Source organism: Triturus cristatus, chromosome 1_2 (assembly GCF_964204655.1).
Source record: "Triturus cristatus chromosome 1_2, aTriCri1.1, whole genome shotgun sequence".
Lineage (NCBI taxonomy): Eukaryota > Metazoa > Chordata > Amphibia > Caudata > Salamandridae > Triturus > Triturus cristatus.
This window is the reverse complement of record NC_140580.1, coordinates 339494262-339516043: the sequence shown is the minus strand read 5'-3', so window position 1 is coordinate 339516043 and position 21782 is coordinate 339494262. Positions and strand designations below refer to the sequence as shown.

The 21782-nt window shown below is 47.8% G+C and overlaps 1 protein-coding gene across 7 annotated transcripts in view; it reads right to left on the bottom strand.

The window, feature by feature from the left end:
• Positions 1-21782, bottom strand: part of PHC2 (polyhomeotic homolog 2) — a 556042-nt gene that overhangs the window by 259422 nt on the left and 274838 nt on the right. For all 7 annotated transcript variants that reach the window (XM_085603959.1, XM_085603955.1, XM_085603952.1 and 4 more), the window contains 2 exons: positions 1674-1850; positions 683-763 (listed from right to left, as the gene is read on the bottom strand). In XM_085603959.1, coding sequence (XP_085460085.1) covers positions 683-763; positions 1674-1850 — 258 coding nt within the window. The remainder of the gene's footprint in view (positions 1-682; positions 764-1673; positions 1851-21782) is intronic.

Genomic DNA, 21782 nt, shown 5'->3' with positions numbered 1-21782 from the left:
GTACCCAAATGAAACCTTTTTGCAACATTACAATAATCAAAGTCTGGGGAAAAAATCCACACGCTCTAATTTATACCGTGAAATCAGCCCCCGGTGCGGTGGCACCAGTCGCACCGCCCTAGAGCCGACCCTGCTTCCATCCCTGCGATCACAGCCAATCACAGGGGGTTGACAATTGCAATGTTACTAATTAATATTCATTAGGTAGGTAATTTGGCAGAATTACAATTTATGATGCTATTAATACAGGACGCATCACAAATAGTATTTTATTTCACAAACCCCTTATTGTGCGACTTGCACATCCCCAGAAAGGGGTTCCTACACCAAGCCCATGGGGACCTTACACCCACTTTCTTTCAGCGTGCGCCATAACTGCAGGTCGGCAATTCACACCGCTTAACACCTGCATACGTCAATGACGTGGTGACACAGAAGGCTGTGTGCTGTGCAAAGTAACACAGAGGAGTGTGTTTTCTACTGCATTTTATAGACCCAGTGAATGATTTTCTCCATGTTGTAAGCTGTCCATATCAGGGATATCACATTTCTGCAACAAACAAAACACACACCTGTCACTCTATTTTACTCTGCTGGGTTTGATACAATACTTTAAATCAATAAATAATATGGAAGAAATGCTTCATTATGCATTCCCCCCTCAGACTGTTTGACCACTTACCGCCGCTGAGGACTGGGTTGAGGTCTGTGGTGAGGCATTGCTGTTGGGCGAGGCCCCCTGCCTGTTGGCAGCCAAGCTGGCCTGAAAAACAGTAGAGAGAAGTGAACAGGTCCTGCTCTGGCATCAATGTATGAATAACCCATAGCCCTGTTCGGGCTGCCAGTGAGCCAACAGCGCACAATGAGACACGAAGCACTGCTCCCCGCCGACAGCAGCAGTGTCACCCCGCTCTCTTCAGGGTCAGGCATGCGCCTTGCAACCTCTCCATGCGGGTAAGCAGGGAGCCCCACACATGCCCTGGGCAGAAATTGAACCCCTAGTTCAATGGCGTCCCCTCGTCTGCCATCTATTGCCAGCACTGCACTGCACACACAGTTATTTTAATGGGCATGGGTAGGGGTAAGGGGAAGAAAGGGGAAGCAAGTCTTGGCAGAGAAGGGGATGCTAGTATCCGAGGTGTGTGACAGGTGTAGGGGGCATTTTCTACTAGTAACTCGATGAAGTTGGCGTGACAGCTTTTTTTTTTCTTTTTTTAAAAAAACTGTGAGATCTCTCTACGAACAATGCCGACCTAAAGAAGAAAGGATAATGAACAATTTTTCCAAACAAAGCAATAGTACATGAAAGGGGGGGGGGGGGCTTGGAAGAAGCAGACCAGAGCCTGGTCAGCAGCCTGGTCAGCGTGAAGGGGCACTCTCTACTAATCCTCTGGCCAGTCAATGAGACAATGTCTGGCGACACTAAAGCCTATGCTGACCCCTGGAAGAAGGTTGTTTATGATTCCAACGTTTGTCAAGTGTGAACTGTGTGGATCACTGAAGTCTGTCCACTGTCCCAGAAGGAGTCAACGCAGTCCCAGTATAAACATTTGAACCTGTCACTGCCCACCTCTAAACCTCCCATCCAATTGCACGTTCACACTGCCCGTTTCTTGCAGCAGGATCGCCACATCACTGGCCATTCACGCAGCACTGCCGAATCAGCAAGGTACCTGTTGCACGGCTGCTAGACTCTGCAGCTGGGCGCTGCTCAGGTGTTGCTGTTGCTGCTGTTGCTGCTGCTGCAGGGCTGCTGTCTGCAGCATGAGGTGCTGCTGCTGTGCTGCGTACATCTGCTGGAGGTACTGCGCTGCGGTGCTCGGCTGGCGGTGCAGGGCTTGCTGGATAACCTGGCGACAGGAGCAAAAAACAGAACATGTAGGTAGTGTAACATGGGACTAGATTCAGTACGAAGTGTCAGATATGCAAGATGTCAAGAAGAATAAAAACACATGCTCACTGCAGTGCTAAACCCCTATGCTTCTCACACAGCAGTTTATAGAGGACTTTTTGGTGCCTGTAGAAGACTAGCATTTGGCATTTTAGATAATTGTGGGATTGTGGGTGATAAGAACACAGCAGCTTACACCCATGAAACCTAGGATTCTATTACAGGACCGGAGGCTTCGTATTATGCTTCTCTTTCTATTTATTGCTACCCACAGCAGCCAATGAAAACTTTTGTTACATGAAAAAACAACACTTTTCTCATGATGCATATGTCACATCACTTCCTGCAGGGCCCCATAAGAGCCAGCCATACCGGAACTAGTCCTCTTTCTTTGCTGCTCACGCAGACAGTTAAGTTGAGAGCTACGATTGGGATTGTTTTAATGTACATGTGGTTTTTGCTAGCGATAGCTATTGTTGATACTAAGTGCTTATGCTATGATACTGTCTATGTTCCGGCGCGCGCGCCCTGATTTGTGTGCAACCTTTGGTTTGCCGGGGGTCTAAATCGCGCTGCGGCGCTTTGTGGACACCGCGGTGGAGCGCGGTTGGATCGGCGGCATAGTTTGCCGGTGAGCGGGCCGAGGCGCGAAAGCGCATACTTTCAATTTTAACTGCCTTACGCGCGGCCGCTTCGCATGTCCCTGTTAGTGCGTTGCGCTTTACCGTTGTCAGCACCAGGTACCGCACCGCCTTCGGTGGGTTTAACATTGATTTATGGGCGCTGGGCTTCCCTTGTACGCCGCTGACGCCAGGAGCCGGATAGTTGTAGTTTCGTTTGTGTTTCCACGTGCGTAGCCCAATCTGGTAGGTTTAGTAGGATTTGGGCTACGCACATCGAAACGACCCGATTAGTTTCGTTTTTTAGGCATTTTAGCTGTAGTTTTACTCGAAGAGCACTGCTGACGCCTGGCTGGCTGTAATAATGACCTGGGCCTGGAGGGAGCACACCTCCTTGTATTTGATATTTGCTCTTGGCTCCACTACGCCCTGTGGGCTGGAATAATTGTTCTACAGCTGTAGCTGAGGAGCTAGGTACCGGTGCTGCTGTGCTGTGGGTTGGCTCCCCCCTTGGATTTCCTCCTTGATATTACCTTATGAGTAATTACCGTTACAAGTGTGGTTCCACTATGGATACGTGGGTGCACTATGAGGAGGACGATACCCTGTATGAAGAGGAGGTAGGAGGACCTGCTATTGAGGACAATATTGTTGAGGCCCTGGATGCTTCTGTCCAGGAGTCGGTCAGCAAGGCCCTAGAAAAAGCAGTTCCTGGAACTGTGCAACAAGCTCTGGCGACGGCCTTAAAGCCCATCACTAAGCAACTGGAGAGGTTTGCAAAGAAGCATGGCTTCCCTAAACAAACAGAGGGGGCGTCAGGGGACTCCCGGGGTCAGCCTTGGCCGCATTCAGAGTCCTACGAGGCGCTTCCGCGCCCAAATCGAGAGCGTGAGAAGGTTCAGGACACTGACACAGAGTCTACGTCCACTTCCTCGGACACCCCGGATGACTCCCCTCCTAAAAAGAAGTCCAGGAAGACTAAGTATGCGGAACCTCCAGAGGTTCCTACACCCTTTACTTTCAATCCCGCAGATATTGTGCATCCCCGATCATCGGACTGGTTACCGGCTCCGGAGGTGGCTGCGTACCTGCACGAGAACTTGCGAAAGGGATTTGACAAGGAGGTGCGCAGTAGGCTAAAATCAGAATGCCCAAGACCGGACCTCTCGGACAAAGTGGCGGAGACTCCGGACATTGACCCCAGCATGCTAACGTTTCTAAAAAAGTTCGCCAAGGATCCCAAGAAAGGGATTGATCGCGCTTGGCGGGGTTGCCAAGACAAGCTCCTAGACGTGGTCGGGCCCCTGGCAAAAATTTTGGAAATGGCCCTGGAGGCGCAGGAATCAGGGAGTGCGATCGACCCCCACGTGCTAGCAGGCTGGACCCAACGAGCTATCTGCTTGTTAGGGAATGCCAACTGCGCGATATCTACAGAACGCAGGAAATCGATATTAATGCTGATGGACGCCAACCTTACTGAGCTGGCCGCGTCGGAACCTGGGCCGTTGGCTGACGGGAACCTCTTTGGGGACCGGTTTGTTAAAGATGTTGCGAAGTATGTGGGCACGTTCACTACCTTGGACAAGGCTCAAGCAGGAATCAAGCGCGTGTTTCACGCCGGTGTTTTCAATAGGGCCGGACGAGGGCGGGGACGCTCGTTTGGCCGTCAGCACTCTCAAGGTCCCCAGTGAGGAGATTTTGGACGCGGCAGGGGTGACTGGGATTCCACCCGTGGTGGCACTTTCTACCCCACCAGACAGCGCTTCAACAAGCGGCGCTTCAACAAAGGCTCCTACCGTGGAGGATTCCAAGCCGCCGATTCCTCAGGTGAGCGCTCCAGATTTACTTCCTCTTCCCTTGGGGGGGCGTACTCGGTATTTCTTTCACAATTGGGCTCAGATATCACAAGACGCTTGGGTACTACAGACTGTTCAAGGGTTCCAACTAGAGTTTTTTCAGACGCCCCGTCAGGTACAGCGCCTCAGGCAGCTTACTTTTTCCCTACTCGAGTGCGATTTTATAGATTCCGAAATAGACACATTGCTGCAGAAACACGCGATAGCTCCTTGCAAAGAGGGCCCTCGCGGTTTCTGCAGCAATATTTTTCTGGTACAGAAGAAAGGAGGCGGTTACAGGTTGGTACTCAATTTGAAGGATTTCAAGCACTTTGACTTACAAACATTTCAAGATGGAGGGCATCTATCTGTTGGCGGATTTACTGAAACAAGGGGATTGGTTGGTCCGTCTGGACCTGAAGGACGCTTATCTGTCCGTTCCCATATATCGTCCCCACCGCAGGTTTCTTCAGTTTCAATGGCGGAACCGGTGGTACGAGTATTTGGTCCTTCCTTTTGGACTTTCCTCAGCACCGTGGTGCTTCACCAAGGTGCTGAAGCCGGTCGTGGCCTACCTCAGAGAACAAGGGGTTCGCATGATTGTCTATTTGGACGACATGCTCATTATGGCGCAATCTCCAGAGCTAGTGGCTCGGCATCTGCGCATGACCATTCATATTTTGCAGAACCTGGGGTTCGTGATCAACGAACCAAAATCAGTCCTCTCTCCCACGCAGACGATAGACTTTCTGGGGTTCGTCATAAATTCTCAGACGGCCCAGCTCTGTCTCCCGAGCTCCAAGTTACGAGATATCAAGAAGGAGCTACGCTCGTTCCTATCCAAGCAAATGGTCTCGCTCAGGGGGATTGCCCGCATAGTGGGCCTCCTTGCGTCATCCATTCAAGCTATATTCCCGGGCCCCCTGCACTACAGGGCCCTTCAACGCCTAAAGATCCAGCACTAACAGAAGGGCCTTTCTTACACAGACGTAGTCCCCCTCACCCAGGAGGTGAGGGAGGAGATGCAATGGTGGTTGGCCCACGTCGAGGCGTGGAACGGCAGAGCAATCTTCGGCTTGTTGCCAGAGGTGGTCATAGAGTCCGACGCCAGCCGTTGGGGTTGGGGAGCGCGCTGCGGAAATATTTCCACAGGGGGACGGTGGTCCCTAGACGAGTTAAATCTTTACATAAATTGTCTGGAGCTCCTCGCAGGATCCTTTGCGATCCGGACGTTGGCCCCTCGGCAGATCTCATGTTGCATCCTTCTTCGGATGGACAACGTGTCGGCAGTCCGATACATCAACAAATTGGGGGGCACGAGGTCTTCGATGCTGGTGGAGATAGCGAAAGCCTTTTGGCATTACTGCCTAACCAACCAGATATCGGTGGTAGCGGAGTACATTCCGGGTCAGTCCAACGTGGTGGCGGATTGGAACTCTCGCCACCTCAGGGACTACAGCGACTGGCAACTTTGCCCACGAGTGGTTCACTGGTTACAGGTGATTTGGGGACGCTGCGAGATCGACCTATTTGCTTCCAGGCTGAACCGTCAAATGACACAGTTTTTCAGCTGGAGGCCGGACCCTCTGGCGCTGGCGACAGATGCCTTGGCACAGGAGTGGACTGAGCAGTTGAACTACGCGTTTCCACCGTTCATCCTGATTCCCCGAGTGTTCACTCAAGTGATGCGTCAGAGAGCGGAGGTGATACTGGTGACTCCCCTGTGGAAGTCGCAGCCTTGGTTCCCGTTGCTGATGGAGGCGAGTTGCGACTTCCCCAGGCGGATCCCTTGGTTCTCGGCCATGCTCCAGGGCCCTCAGGGGGAGACACACCCGATGGTGCTATCGGGGCACCTGACCCTGATGGCCTGGAGACTTTCAGGCAGCGTTGGCAAATGCCAGGATTTTCGGACCAGGCTGCAAGCTTTATCAATCAGGCATGGGCCCCCTCTACCAAGAAACGATATTCTTCAGCCTGGGGAGGCTGGGTTCGTTGGTGCGTGGGACAACATGTGGATCCCGTGGGGGCAGGATTACCCTATGTTGTAAATTTTCTTTCGGAGAAGGCGTCGCAGGGTTTAGCCTACCGCTCGGTTAATAACTTCCGCTCCGCCATCTCGGCAGGCCACTCTCAGATCGAGGGCAAGCCTGTCGGGATGCATCCTCTCATATGTAAACTCCTAAAGGGCATTAGAGTAGCCAATCCTCCCAAGCCAAAGTATTCCTCTTTGTGGGATGTCTCGCTGGTTCTGTCCCTCTTCAATAGTTGGCCGGACAACAATAGGTTGTCCAGGAAGCAGTTGTCGGCCAAACTGGCCATGTTACTTTGCCTAGCGGCTTGCAGACGCTCCTCGGATGTCAAAGCGCTCGATATTACAGGTAGAGTATTTACTCCAGAGGGCGTTTCGTTTAATATTACATCTAGAACAAAAACCTTGTCACGTAGTGTGGATTATCATGCTTTTCCTGATAATGCTAAACTTTGTGTGGTTCAATGTCTCAAGGCTTACGAGGAATGTACCAGGTCTCTCAGGCCTGATGGTGTGGTACAACTGTTAATTGCTCTGCAAAAACCGTATAAACCTGTTACTGCGGCTACCATAGCCAGATGGCTGAAAGGTGTTATGCAAGAGGCAGGGGTAGATACCCAAGTGTTTGGTGCACATTCTGTTCGAGGCGCCATGGCCTCCAAGACTTTCATGCTGGGTTCTACGGTGCAAGATATCATGCGTTCTGCAGACTGGTCGTCTGAATCCACGTTTAAACAATTTTATTATAAACCGGTGGGTGATATATCCTCTGTTGTTTTTAATCAGCGTTAAACTAGCATAATACGAAGCCTCCGGTCCTGTAATAGAATCAAAAATTAGCTAGCATTCGCGCCAAGAATTTTCAATTCTATTAAGGACACGGAGGCGAGGATTATCCCACCCGGTTAAATTACTGTAATGTAATTTTTGCCCACCCGTGTTGTATATACTCTGTTTTGACAGAAGTTACGGGTTGTTCATTTCTATTCTTTCAGGATCTGACAAGAAGATGGATTGATCCGCTGTACGGAGTGGCCTGTTTCCCAGCTGGTCTGGTGTTCTTCCACGTTGGAAGCTGTTGTTGTTGAACTTTAATACTTTTGAACTTTAATACTTATTGGACTTCTGTTCGGAGCAAAGAAAGAGGACTAGTTCCGGTATGGCTGGCTCTTATGGGGCCCTGCAGGAACTGATGTGACATATGCATCATGAGAAAAGTGTTGTTTTTTCATGTAACAAAAGTTTTCATTGGCTGCTGTGGGTAGCAATAAATAGAAAGAGAAGCATAATCCTCGCCTCCGTGTCCTTAATAGAATTGAAAATTCTTGGCGCGAATGCTAGCTAATTTTTGACTCTGCTACATTCTCCAGATCCCCCAATCCCCCCCCCCCCCCCCCCCCACAACTACCAAACCCAGACTCACCAAGCTTCTTACTTACTTTAGATTGGAGTTCTGGGTTTTTTTTTTTTTTTTTTAAAAGAGAATGGACCAAGTGACCAAATTCAGTGACTTGCAGTTTTTTACCCAACAACCCACAAGAAAAGCAAAACTGCAAGTCCCAGAATGCATTTTCACGCGCTGTTGGCTTAAAAAGTCAGTTTTGCAGAGACATGTCACACAGATATCCCAGTTTAAGGACTGGTTGGCCACCGGGATGCTTCTCCAACCAAGTGTGCATTTTTCCTAATGAGGTATCGAATATCAGTGTGGTGAACTGTGTTTATATTTTGCTCCCCCATGTAAAGTAGCCCTATTGGGGACCATATGCTATTTGTTGGTGTTAGTGTAGTATGCGATTCTGATTTGTATTTCCTGGGCCTACCCACAGATACACACTTCACCGTTGATATTCTGAGTGAGAAACAGAACAGCAAAAGTAGCTCCTAGGAGCTGTTAGAATGCAATACAGCTGTTTCCAAACCTATTCTATAGCAAAGAAAGGAATCATTTGCAGATACATCTAATTACATGGACAAAACTGCTGTAAGCTGCTCGCAATAAAATGTCGCACATATGGCACTGAAAGTCACACATAAAAACACACACACATAAAAATATCACACATAAGCAACCTGAAACCTTGGCAGCTATACTCTTGCCCCTGAATCGAGGCACATGCAGTAAACGTAGATAGGCAAGTTTCCAACATGGACCACCAAGTCTTTTGCTTAATAAATTCCAAGAAAATCTCAGTGATGCCATGACTTAAAATCAGTGTCATTGTCAATTTTGCTCAATAACATTACTCTCAAAGATATTTATTAATCACAGGCATGGTTTAGCCAGCGCTCATAAATCTTATGCACTTGACACACTTTCGCTTACAGTGACTGAAACTTGAAAGCGGGTATTCCTTGTTGGAACCCGGAAGGGACGCTGTGCTAGATTACAATATTGTTAGTGACTTTGTCCCTTGAAGCCGTTGCTGCATAAGAAACTTAAAACCTGCAATGATTAAAAAATAGAAGCCATCACCGTCATGGTTTTAGGGCAGGAACTACAGGAAGTTGGATAAAAGTAGAGAAAGAAGGAGAAAGGGAAATCCCAACTTCCACAAGTAACAAATACAAATTTGCTACTTCAGCTAGAATTATACCTAAAGGGGTAATACTGTAAACCAATCGAATTCTCTTTGATCAGTCCTACATCACTAAGAATCGCCAACAATAAGGATTACACAACAAAAGAATGGCACCTTTACACTGAACAAATTGTTGAAAGAGAAAGGCACTTTTTTGTTTTTCTGTCTGTGCTATACAGTCTCAAATCATCAAGCGAATGCACTGCTTTCAGGATTTGCTTAACACACACGAAAAGAGACAAGCATTGGCCGCGCGGCCGTGAAAGTAACGGCTGCGCGGCCGTGAAAGCGAAAGTAATAGCGATCGCGATCAAAGCGAAAGTGATCGCGATCGCTAGGACGGGACGCGCTGTGCACGCGAGTGGTGCGCGCGCAGCAGTGATTGGCGGCTGCGCGCGTACACGCTCGCGTGCACTCAAGCTTTAGGCCACAGGCAGCACTTTAAAAACCCCAAATACAAAATGTTTCTCCGAGCCACCGCAAGCGCTGGGGCTCAGCGAGACCTAAAAAATCATAGACTTATCTCGCAATGACCCACAAACCGCTGTGAGACTGGTGGCCCTCACATCTTCCCGAGGGCCGTCCTAACAGCAATATCTACCCCTGGGTAAAGCAGTGCACTGGGTCCTGACTACACAACCACTCACAGGAATAAAAATGTTAAATGGAAAATTAGTGTTAAATTCTGATCTGCATGGGGCCACTATGCTCGTGGGGCCCCCGGGCAACTGCCCAGTGTACCCGTGCGTTAAGACGGCACTGATCCTGTCAATGACTGTTTGCCGTGGGACTGGAACACCAGGACAGAGCCAATCTGAACAGCTTCAAGCTGCCAAAGGGAATGCCCCAATCCCATAGACCACTTCTGATTGACAAGCAATTAAAGCTAGTGTGTGGTTTGCCCATTCCAGTTGGCTGCTAAAAGCCATTCAGAATAGTCGTGGGTCAGTTTAACTAGTATGCTGGGGACACACCAGCAGGCAGAACATAAGTGATTCTCGTGTGTCGAGGCATGTAATCTGCCCCTTTCCCTAGTTCTCCCTAAGAGCAGCTTTTGGTGGTTTCTTTTCTTTTCTGTACTTGGCTTCAAAGACAAACTAAAAAATAAATAGAAAAAAAAGAGAGCGAGAAAGTGGATTTGGCCCTATTTGCTTTTCAACACAAATGTACACCCGTCCTATCAGAGACCATACTGCCAAATAGCATTGCCATGATCACAGAAGAAAAGGTGAGAAAAAGGATCCCAAAAAATTACCATCACAAGTGGCTTAATATTTATATACCAGTGTTCTAATACACCTGGGTCCCATCCTAAATGTACAGTCATTTTGCTAACTTAGTTGTGGCCTGCAACCATTCAGGTATAAACCCAGAAATTCATAATAAGGATTTTTGGGACAGAAAGCTCATCCACGTCCAATAAATGAAACAAGGGCAAATGTAAATACAACATTTACCCATGAGCTAAGTTGTGCAGAAAAAAAAATTAACATTACACAAACAGTTGGGCAAATATTTGCATACGGTTTAATTTATGTTTTTATATTTGTATCCTTCCTCTTTGCAAGCTTTTAACGTTCATAACAGCTTTGTAAGCACACTTATGACAAGTGGGAAAGTGCTGTGAATTCTATTTGGGCTACTCTGCATTCTAAGCACTTTTTAGTTATCAGCATAAGTGTGGGCAGAGGCATCATTTTCAATTGTTTAAAAGGGGACACTACTTATTGCAAGCTAAAATATGCACATATATATATTTAAAATCCCTGTTGGCGTTTCCCTGTCACACATAGCTGGCATTGAGGAAGGCAACCAAGCCGAAACGCGTCTGCCAGGTGTCACAGCAGTGGCGAACTTTTTAATCAAGCATGATGTGCCAAGATGATGAAAATAAAGCCTCCCAGAATCATACCTGAGCATGTGTCAGCCCGTTTTTAAGCAAAGCGGGATTGGTGGAGTATATATATATATATATATATATATATATATATATATATCAAACCAACAGAGTTCCCTCTTGTGGAAGAGCCAACACCAGGTAGGTTACTTTCAATCTTTATTGTGCACGAAGGCTGCGCACACGGGACAAAAGGTATCATGCAAAATTCATATGCCCAAGCCAGACGCGTTTCAAGTCAAAAGACCCTTCTTCAATGGTTGTCGGCATCAAAATATCGAAGCACTGATTCCTGTGCAGCCTATATGCTCCATACGCCACAGTGGGCGTGGCCTGCAGGCTCTCTGGTCAATGTAGTTGCACTGGGTTTTCTCAAGTGAGTCCGTGTTGCGATATTTGTTTCAAAGTCATAAACATCACAGTGGATTGACGATCACCTTAAAATCATCATGTGGCATTCTTACTCCTTCATGCTCGAAAGCTACCAGCCTCAGCGGAAATGTCAAGTGAACATCACCTTGGGAGCGCTTTGTTCTCAGCTGGGCTCTTCCGCGACCGAGGAGGCCGCTAAACACCAAACCAACAGAGTTCCCTCTTGTGGAAGAGCCAACACCAGGTAGGTTACTTTCAATCTTTATTGTGCACGAAGGCTGCGCACACGGGACAAAAGGTATCATGCAAAATTCATATGCCCAAGCCAGACGCGTTTCAAGTCAAAAGACCCTTCTTCAATGGTTGTCGGCATCAAAATATCGAAGCACTGATTCCTGTGCAGCCTATATGCTCCATACGCCACAGTGGGCGTGGCCTGCAGGCTCTCTGGTCAATGTAGTTGCACTGGGTTTTCTCAAGTGAGTCCGTGTTGCGATATTTGTTTCAAAGTCATAAACATCACAGTGGATTGACGATCACCTTAAAATCATCATGTGGCATTCTTACTCCTTCATGCTCGAAAGCTACCAGCCTCAGCGGAAATGTCAAGTGAACATCACCTTGGGAGCGCTTTGTTCTCAGCTGGGCTCTTCCGCGACCGAGGAGGCCGCTAAACACCAAACCAACAGAGTTCCCTCTTGTGGAAGAGCCAACACCAGGTAGGTTACTTTCAATCTTTATTCTGCACGAAGGCTGCGCACACGGGACAAAAGGTATCATGCAAAATTCATATGCCCAAGCCAGACGCGTTTCAAGTCAAAAGACCCTTCTTCAATGGTTGTCGGCATCAAAATATCGAAGCACTGATTCCTGTGCAGCCTATATGCTCCATACGCCACAGTGGGCGTGGCCTGCAGGCTCTCTGGTCAATGTAGTTGCACTGGGTTTTCTCAAGTGAGTCCGTGTTGCGATATTTGTTTCAAAGTCATAAACATCACAGTGGATTGACGATCACCTTAAAATCATCATGTGGCATTCTTACTCCTTCATGCTCGAAAGCTACCAGCCTCAGCGGAAATGTCAAGTGAACATCACCTTGGGAGCGCTTTGTTCTCAGCTGGGCTCTTCCGCGACCGAGGAGGCCGCTAAACACCAAACCAACAGAGTTCCCTCTTGTGGAAGAGCCAACACCAGGTAGGTTACTTTCAATCTTTATTGTGCACGAAGGCTGCGCACACGGGACAAAAGGTATCATGCAAAATTCATATGCCCAAGCCAGACGCGTTTCAAGTCAAAAGACCCTTCTTCAGTGGTTGTCGGCATCAAAATATCGAAGCACTGATTCCTGTGCAGCCTATATGCTCCATACGCCACAGTGGGCGTGGCCTGCAGGCTCTCTGGTCAATGTAGTTGCACTGGGTTTTCTCAAGTGAGTCCGTGTTGCGATATTTGTTTCAAAGTCATAAACATCACAGTGGATTGACGATCACCTTAAAATCATCATGTGGCATTCTTACTCCTTCATGCTCGAAAGCTACCAGCCTCAGCGGAAATGTCAAGTGAACATCACCTTGGGAGCGCTTTGTTCTCAGCTGGGCTCTTCCGCGACCGAGGAGGCCGCTAAACACCAAACCAACAGAGTTCCCTCTTGTGGAAGAGCCAACACCAGGTAGGTTACTTTCAATCTTTATTGTGCACGAAGGCTGCGCACACGGGACAAAAGGTATCATGCAAAATTCATATGCCCAAGCCAGACGCGTTTCAAGTCAAAAGACCCTTCTTCAATGGTTGTCGGCATCAAAATATCGAAGCACTGATTCCTGTGCAGCCTATATGCTCCATACGCCACAGTGGGCGTGGCCTGCAGGCTCTCTGGTCAATGTAGTTGCACTGGGTTTTCTCAAGTGAGTCCGTGTTGCGATATTTGTTTCAAAGTCATAAACATCACAGTGGATTGACGATCACCTTAAAATCATCATGTGGCATTCTTACTCCTTCATGCTCGAAAGCTACCAGCCTCAGCGGAAATGTCAAGTGAACATCACCTTGGGAGCGCTTTGTTCTCAGCTGGGCTCTTCCGCGACCGAGGAGGCCGCTAAACACCAAACCAACAGAGTTCCCTCTTGTGGAAGAGCCAACACCAGGTAGGTTACTTTCAATCTTTATTGTGCACGAAGGCTGCGCACACGGGACAAAAGGTATCATGCAAAATTCATATGCCCAAGCCAGACGCGTTTCAAGTCAAAAGACCCTTCTTCAATGGTTGTCGGCATCAAAGTATCGAAGCACTGATTCCTGTGCAGCCTATATGCTCCATACGCCACAGTGGGCGTGGCCTGCAGGCTCTCTGGTCAATGTAGTTGCACTGGGTTTTCTCAAGTGAGTCCGTGTTGCGATATTTGTTTCAAAGTCATAAACATCACAGTGGATTGACGATCACCTTAAAATCATCATGTGGCATTCTTACTCCTTCATGCTCGAAAGCTACCAGCCTCAGCGGAAATGTCAAGTGAACATCACCTTGGGAGCGCTTTGTTCTCAGCTGGGCTCTTCCGCGACCGAGGAGGCCGCTAAACACCAAACCAACAGAGTTCCCTCTTGTGAAAGAGCCAACACCAGGTAGGTTACTTTCAATCTTTATTGTGCACGAAGGCTGCGCACACGGGACAAAAGGTATCATGCAAAATTCATATGCCCAAGCCAGACGCGTTTCAAGTCAAAAGACCCTTCTTCAATGGTTGTCGGCATCAAAATATCGAAGCACTGATTCCTGTGCAGCCTATATGCTCCATACGCCACAGTGGGCGTGGCCTGCAGGCTCTCTGGTCAATGTAGTTGCACTGGGTTTTCTCAAGTGAGTCCGTGTTGCGATATTTGTTTCAAAGTCATAAACATCACAGTGGATTGACGATCACCTTAAAATCATCATGTGGCATTCTTACTCCTTCATGCTCGAAAGCTACCAGCCTCAGCGGAAATGTCAAGTGAACATCACCTTGGGAGCGCTTTGTTCTCAGCTGGGCTCTTCCGCGACCGAGGAGGCCGCTAAACACCAAACCAACAGAGTTCCCTCTTGTGGAAGAGCCAACACCAGGTAGGTTACTTTCAATCTTTATTGTGCACGAAGGCTGCGCACACGGGACAAAAGGTATCTTCCAAAATTCATATGCCCAAGCCAGACGCGTTTCAAGTCAAAAGACCCTTCTTCAATGGTTGTCGGCATCAAAATATCGAAGCACTGATTCCTGTGCAGCCTATATGCTCCATACGCCACAGTGGGCGTGGCCTGCAGGCTCTCTGGTCAATGTAGTTGCACTGGGTTTTCTCAAGTGAGTCCGTGTTGCGATATTTGTTTCAAAGTCATAAACATCACAGTGGATTGACGATCACCTTAAAATCATCATGTGGCATTCTTACTCCTTCATGCTCGAAAGCTACCAGCCTCAGCGGAAATGTCAAGTGAACATCACCTTGGGAGCGCTTTGTTCTCAGCTGGGCTCTTCCGCGACCGAGGAGGCCGCTAAACACCAAACCAACAGAGTTCCCTCTTGTGGAAGAGCCAACACCAGGTAGGTTACTTTCAATCTTTATTGTGCACGAAGGCTGCGCACACGGGACAAAAGGTATCATGCAAAATTCATATGCCCAAGCCAGACGCGTTTCAAGTCAAAAGACCCTTCTTCAATGGTTGTCGGCATCAAAATATCGAAGCACTGATTCCTGTGCAGCCTATATGCTCCATACGCCACAGTGGGCGTGGCCTGCAGGCTCTCTGGTCAATGTAGTTGCACTGGGTTTTCTCAAGTGAGTCCGTGTTGCGATATTTGTTTCAAAGTCATAAACATCACAGTGGATTGACGATCACCTTAAAATCATCATGTGGCATTCTTACTCCTTCATGCTCGAAAGCTACCAGCCTCAGCGGAAATGTCAAGTGAACATCACCTTGGGAGCGCTTTGTTCTCAGCTGGGCTCTTCCGCGACCGAGGAGGCCGCTAAACACCAAACCAACAGAGTTCCCTCTTGTGGAAGAGCCAACACCAGGTAGGTTACTTTCAATCTTTATTGTGCACGAAGGCTGCGCACACGGGACAAAAGGTATCATGCAAAATTCATATGCCCAAGCCAGACGCGTTTCAAGTCAAAAGACCCTTCTTCAATGGTTGTCGGCATCAAAATATCGAAGCACTGATTCCTGTGCAGCCTATATGCTCCATACGCTACAGTGGGAGTGGCCTGCAGGCTCTCTGGTCAATGTAGTTGCACTGGGTTTTCTCAAGTGAGTCCGTGTTGCGATATTTGTTTCAAAGTCATAAACATCACAGTGGATTGACGATCACCTTAAAATCATCATGTGGCATTCTTACTCCTTCATGCTCGAAAGCTACCAGCCTCAGCGGAAATGTCAAGTGAACATCACCTTGGGAGCGCTTTGTTCTCAGCTGGGCTCTTCCGCGACCGAGGAGGCCGCTAAACACCAAACCAACAGAGTTCCCTCTTGTGGAAGAGCCAACACCAGGTAGGTTACTTTCAATCTTTATTGTGCACGAAGGCTGCGCACACGGGACAAAAGGTATCATGCAAAATTCATATGCCCAAGCCAGACGCGTTTCAAGTCAAAAGACCCTTCTTCAATGGTTGTCAGCATCAAAATATCGAAGCACTGATTCCTGTGCAGCCTATATGCTCCATACGCCACAGTGGGCGTGGCCTGCAGGCTCTCTGGTCAATGTAGTTGCACTGGGTTTTCTCAAGTGAGTCCGTGTTGCGATATTTGTTTCAAAGTCATAAACATCACAGTGGATTGACGATCACCTTAAAATCATCATGTGGCATTCTTACTCCTTCATGCTCGAAAGCTACCAGCCTCAGCGGAAATGTCAAGTGAACATCACCTTGGGAGCGCTTTGTTCTCAGCTGGGCTCTTCCGCGACCGAGGAGGCCGCTAAACACCAAACCAACAGAGTTCCCTCTTGTGGAAGAGCCAACACCAGGTAGGTTACTTTCAATCTTTATTGTGCACGAAGGCTGCGCACACGGGACAAAAGGTATCATGCAAAATTCATATGCCCAAGCCAGACGCGTTTCAAGTCAAAAGACCCTTCTTCAATGGTTGTCGGCATCAAAATATCGAAGCACTGATTCCTGTGCAGCCTATATGCTCCATACGCCACAGTGGGCGTGGCCTGCAGGCTCTCTGGTCAATGTAGTTGCACTGGGTTTTCTCAAGTGAGTCCGTGTTGCGATATTTGTTTCAAAGTCATAAACATCACAGTGGATTGACGATCACCTTAAAATCATCATGTGGCATTCTTACTCCTTCATGCTCGAAAGCTACCAGCCTCAGCGGAAATGTCAAGTGAACATCACCTTGGGAGCGCTTTGTTCTCAGCTGGGCTCTTCCGCGACCGAGGAGGCCGCTAAACACCAAACCAACAGAGTTCCCTCTTGTGGAAGAGCCAACACCAGGTAGGTTACTTTCAATCTTTATTGTGCACGAAGGCTGCGCACACGGGACAAAAGGTATCATGCAAAATTCATATGCCCAAGCCAGACGCGTTTCAAGTCAAAAGACCCTTCTTCAATGGTTGTCGGCATCAAAATATCGAAGCACTGATTCCTGTGCAGCCTATATGCTCCATACGCCACAGTGGGCGTGGCCTGCAGGCTCTCTGGTCAATGTAGTTGCACTGGGTTTTCTCAAGTGAGTCCGTGTTGCGATATTTGTTTACAAGTCATAAACATCACAGTGGATTGACGATCACCTTAAAATCATCATGTGGCATTCTTACTCCTTCATGCTCGAAAGCTACCAGCCTCAGCGGAAATGTCAAGTGAACATCACCTTGGGAGCGCTTTGTTCTCAGCTGGGCTCTTCCGCGACCGAGGAGGCCGCTAAACACCAAACCAACAGAGTTCCCTCTTGTGGAAGAGCCAACACCAGGTATATATATATATGTTCCTTTAAAATTAAGAGTCACTTATCGGTAAATGTTTGTACAAGATCCCAGAACGCTGCTGATCCCGCCACAGGTCCACATTAAAGATTTTGAAACCTACCTGTGAGTGCGTTTCCCTTCGAGAGGGCAAACATTCATGGATATATATATATTCACTTAAAAAACCATAGGTTTCACACATGTTATAGTTAGCTGGACATTTCACTCGCAAAAAAACAATGAAATTCCCCCGTTATAGTTAGTGCAGGCAACTATAACTCACGCGACCGCAATCCTCTGCTGATGACGTCAGATATTACATCACTGTATTTAGACACTTATTTACCCATGTATTCTTCCATTAATCTTTATCTATACATATATTACAAATATTTATTTTACAGAAAGACACATATGTCATCAGTGATGTAATATCTGACGTCATCAGCAGAGGATTGCGGTCGCGTGAGTTATAGTTGCCTGCACTAACTATAACGGGGGAATTTCATTGGTTTTTTGCGAGTGAAATGTCCAGCTAACTATAACATGTGTGAAACCTATGGGTTTTTAAGTGAATTTGCAAGGTTTTTTAAATGCTAATTCGTAACTATAACGTGTGTGAAACCTATGTTTTTTTCAGTGAATTTCAAAGGTTTTTTAAATGCTAAATTTTTTTTTTTTTGGGTGGGATTTTCAGAGTGCGCGCACGGTGCAAGCACATTTCGCGAACTTCGCGAAATTTTTTCGCAAACTTTTTCCGTTACACCGTGCGCGCGCACTGCGCGATTTTTCGAAAAAAAAAAAAAATCATTTTTTGGCCCTTGGGGGACCCCCTGACAAAGGCTAGGGGGTCAGGAACTGTCCACCCTGCCCCCTTTTCAAGTTCTCCACCTTTGTTTTTCCCTGCCTCAGACTGCGAGAGTCAAAATGGCAGACGACACTTCCTGATTTCGACCGATTCGAATGTTTACCGACATCTAAGAACCAATCAGAATTGCGCTCGCGCACGCAAGGGTACACGCACTCTGCTTGCACTGTGCGTGCACGGTGCGCGCTTAGAGATATTTATATTGATTTAAATGCTATTTTCTCAGGAAATACTGAACAGATTTACACGAGACCTGCAAAAGGCACTTCCTTGAACTAAGGACTACCTCTCTGCCAAATTTCAAGTAATTCTGTTCAGCCGTTCGGGCTGTACCTTCGACTAAAGGTCCTATGAAAAAATGCATGGGGAAAACGCGTTTTGGGACCCCCCTTTTTCTCGGCCCCCGCTTGACGAATTATCCCGAGACTTTTAGGGTAGGAGCTGAACGGAGCGCCCCAACTATTTTGAAAATTTTGCCAGGATTGGTCAACCGGCGCCAAAGTTATTCAAAATAGAATTTTGAGATTTCCTATGGAAACACGGTTGTAAATATAACTATCTACTGGCGACCGCCAGTAGATATATATATATATATATATATATATATATATATATATATATATATATATATATCCATATATATATATATATATATATATATATATATATATATATATATATATATATATATATATATATATATATCCACTCCAATGCTCACCTTTAGGATTTCAAGCAAGCGGGACACAGCTCCGGGCACAAACAAAGACTTTAATTGAGCGCATTCACAGAAATCACAGCACAGTCCTTGCATGGCATGAGCATTCAGGCAGACGCGTTTCTGGCCTCATTGGCCGTCATCAGTGCCGATCACAAAAGAATGTCTTGGGTGTGACTCGGAGACCGCTTCCTATTTAGTGGTCTCTCGACTCCTCCTCCTTGATGCAGGTGTGTTGCTTCTGCTTGTGAGAGTTGGGTGAACTGCATGGTGGTTACTGTAGTCCATCGTGGTGCCTCATTCAGTAATGAGAAACTCCAAACATCAGGTGATGCCCCAGTATGCTGGCGTACGACTGTTCCACCTCCAAACTCCCAAGTGTGTTGTTCTAACTCCAAACTAAATGCTTTGTTTGTGTCCTTGTCAGGCAGCTTGTGCTGCCTCCTCTCTCCCCTCGCTGCAAATGAACACCATATGGTGATGACTTCGCTCGGGGGGGCGCCGCGTTTGTACTTCTCGTACCACACCAAACAGTTGCTGATAAACGCGGAGCTCCAGACCGAGAGGGCGTGTCCCCGTCGGTTTCAGCATACTCGACTATAAATCCACTCCAATGCTCACCTTTAGGATTTCAAGCAAGCGGGACACAGCTCCGGGCACAAACAAAGACTTTAATTGAGCGCATTCACAGAAATCACAGCACAGTCCTTGCATGGCATGAGCATTCAGGCAGACGCGTTTCTGGCCTCATTGGCCGTCATCAGTGCCGATCACAAAAGAATGTCTTGGGTGTGACTCGGAGACCGCTTCCTATTTAGTGGTCTCTCGACTCCTCCTCCTTGATGCAGGTGTGTTGCTTCTGCTTGTGAGAGTTGGGTGAACTGCATGGTGGTTACTGTAGTCCATCGTGGTGCCTCATTCAGTAATGAGAAACTCCAAACATCAGGTGATGCCCCAGTATGCTGGCGTACGACTGTTCCACCTCCAAACTCCCAAGTGTGTTGTTCTAACTCCAAACTAAATGCTTTGTTTGTGTCCTTGTCAGGCAGCTTGTGCTGCCTCCTCTCTCCCCTCGCTGCAAATGAACACCATATGGTGATGACTTCGCTCGGGGGGGCGCCGCGTTTGTACTTCTCGTACCACACCAAACAGTTGCTGATAAACGCGGAGCTCCAGACCGAGAGGGCGTGTCCCCGTCGGTTTCAGCATACTCGACTATAAATCCACTCCAATGCTCACCTTTAGGATTTCAAGCAAGCGGGACACAGCTCCGGGCACAAACAAAGACTTTAATTGAGCGCATTCACAGAAATCACAGCACAGTCCTTGCATGGCATGAGCATTCAGGCAGACGCGTTTCTGGCCTCATTGGCCGTCATCAGTGCCGATCACAAAAGAATGTCTTGGGTGTGACTCGGAGACCGCTTCCTATTTAGTGGTCTCTCAACTCCTCCTCCTTGATGCAGGTGTGTTGCTTCTGCTTGTGAGAGTTGGGTGAACTGCATGGTGGTTACTGTAGTCCATCGTGGTGCCTCATTCAGTAATGAGAAACTCCAAACATCAGGTGATGCCCCAGTATGCTGGCGTACGACTGTTCCACCTCCAAACTCCCAAGTGTGTTGTTCTAACTCCAAACTAAATGCTTTGTTTGTGTCCTTGTCAGGCAGCTTGTGCTGCCTCCTCTCTCCCCTCGCTGCAAATGAACACCATATGGTGATGACTTCGCTCGGGGGGGCGCCGCGTTTGTACTTCTCGTACCACACCAAACAGTTGCTGATAAACGCGGAGCTCCAGACCGAGAGGGCGTGTCCCCGTCGGTTTCAGCATACTCGACTATAAATCCACTCCAATGCTCACCTTTAGGATTTCAAGCAAGCGGGACACAGCTCCGGGCACAAACAAAGACTTTAATTGAGCGCATTCACAGAAATCACAGCACAGTCCTTGCATGGCATGAGCATTCAGGCAGACGCGTTTCTGGCCTCATTGGCCGTCATCAGTGCCGATCACAAAAGAATGTCTTGGGTGTGACTCGGAGACCGCTTCCTATTTAGTGGTCTCTCGACTCCTCCTCCTTGATGCAGGTGTGTTGCTTCTGCTTGTGAGAGTTGGGTGAACTGCATGGTGGTTACTGTAGTCCATCGTGGTGCCTCATTCAGTAATGAGAAACTCCAAACATCAGGTGATGCCCCAGTATGCTGGCGTACGACTGTTCCACCTCCAAACTCCCAAGTGTGTTGTTCTAACTCCAAACTAAATGCTTTGTTTGTGTCCTTGTCAGGCAGCTTGTGCTGCCTCCTCTCTCCCCTCGCTGCAAATGAACACCATATGGTGATGACTTCGCTCGGGGGGGCGCCGCGTTTGTACTTCTCGTACCACACCAAACAGTTGCTGATAAACGCGGAGCTCCAGACCGAGAGGGCGTGTCCCCGTCGGTTTCAGCATACTCGACTATAAATCCACTCCAATGCTCACCTTTAGGATTTCAAGCAAGCGGGACACAGCTCCGGGCACAAACAAAGACTTTAATTGAGCGCATTCACAGAAATCACAGCACAGTCCTTGCATGGCATGAGCATTCAGGCAGACGCGTTTCTGGCCTCATTGGCCGTCATCAGTGCCGATCACAAAAGAATGTCTTGGGTGTGACTCGGAGACCGCTTCCTATTTAGTGGTCTCTCGACTCCTCCTCCTTGATGCAGGTGTGTTGCTTCTGCTTGTGAGAGTTGGGTGAACTGCATGGTGGTTACTGTAGTCCATCGTGGTGCCTCATTCAGTAATGAGAAACTCCAAACATCAGGTGATGCCCCAGTATGCTGGCGTACGACTGTTCCACCTCCAAACTCCCAAGTGTGTTGTTCTAACTCCAAACTAAATGCTTTGTTTGTATATATATATATTCTAACATATGCCAAAGGCAAAAGTGGAACTGGTCCAACCAATTTTGTCCGCAGATTGACAAAGCAAGGAAGCACGTCAACAAATCTATTTCTGCTTTCCTCAGAGACTATGGTATGGGTTCTATATACCA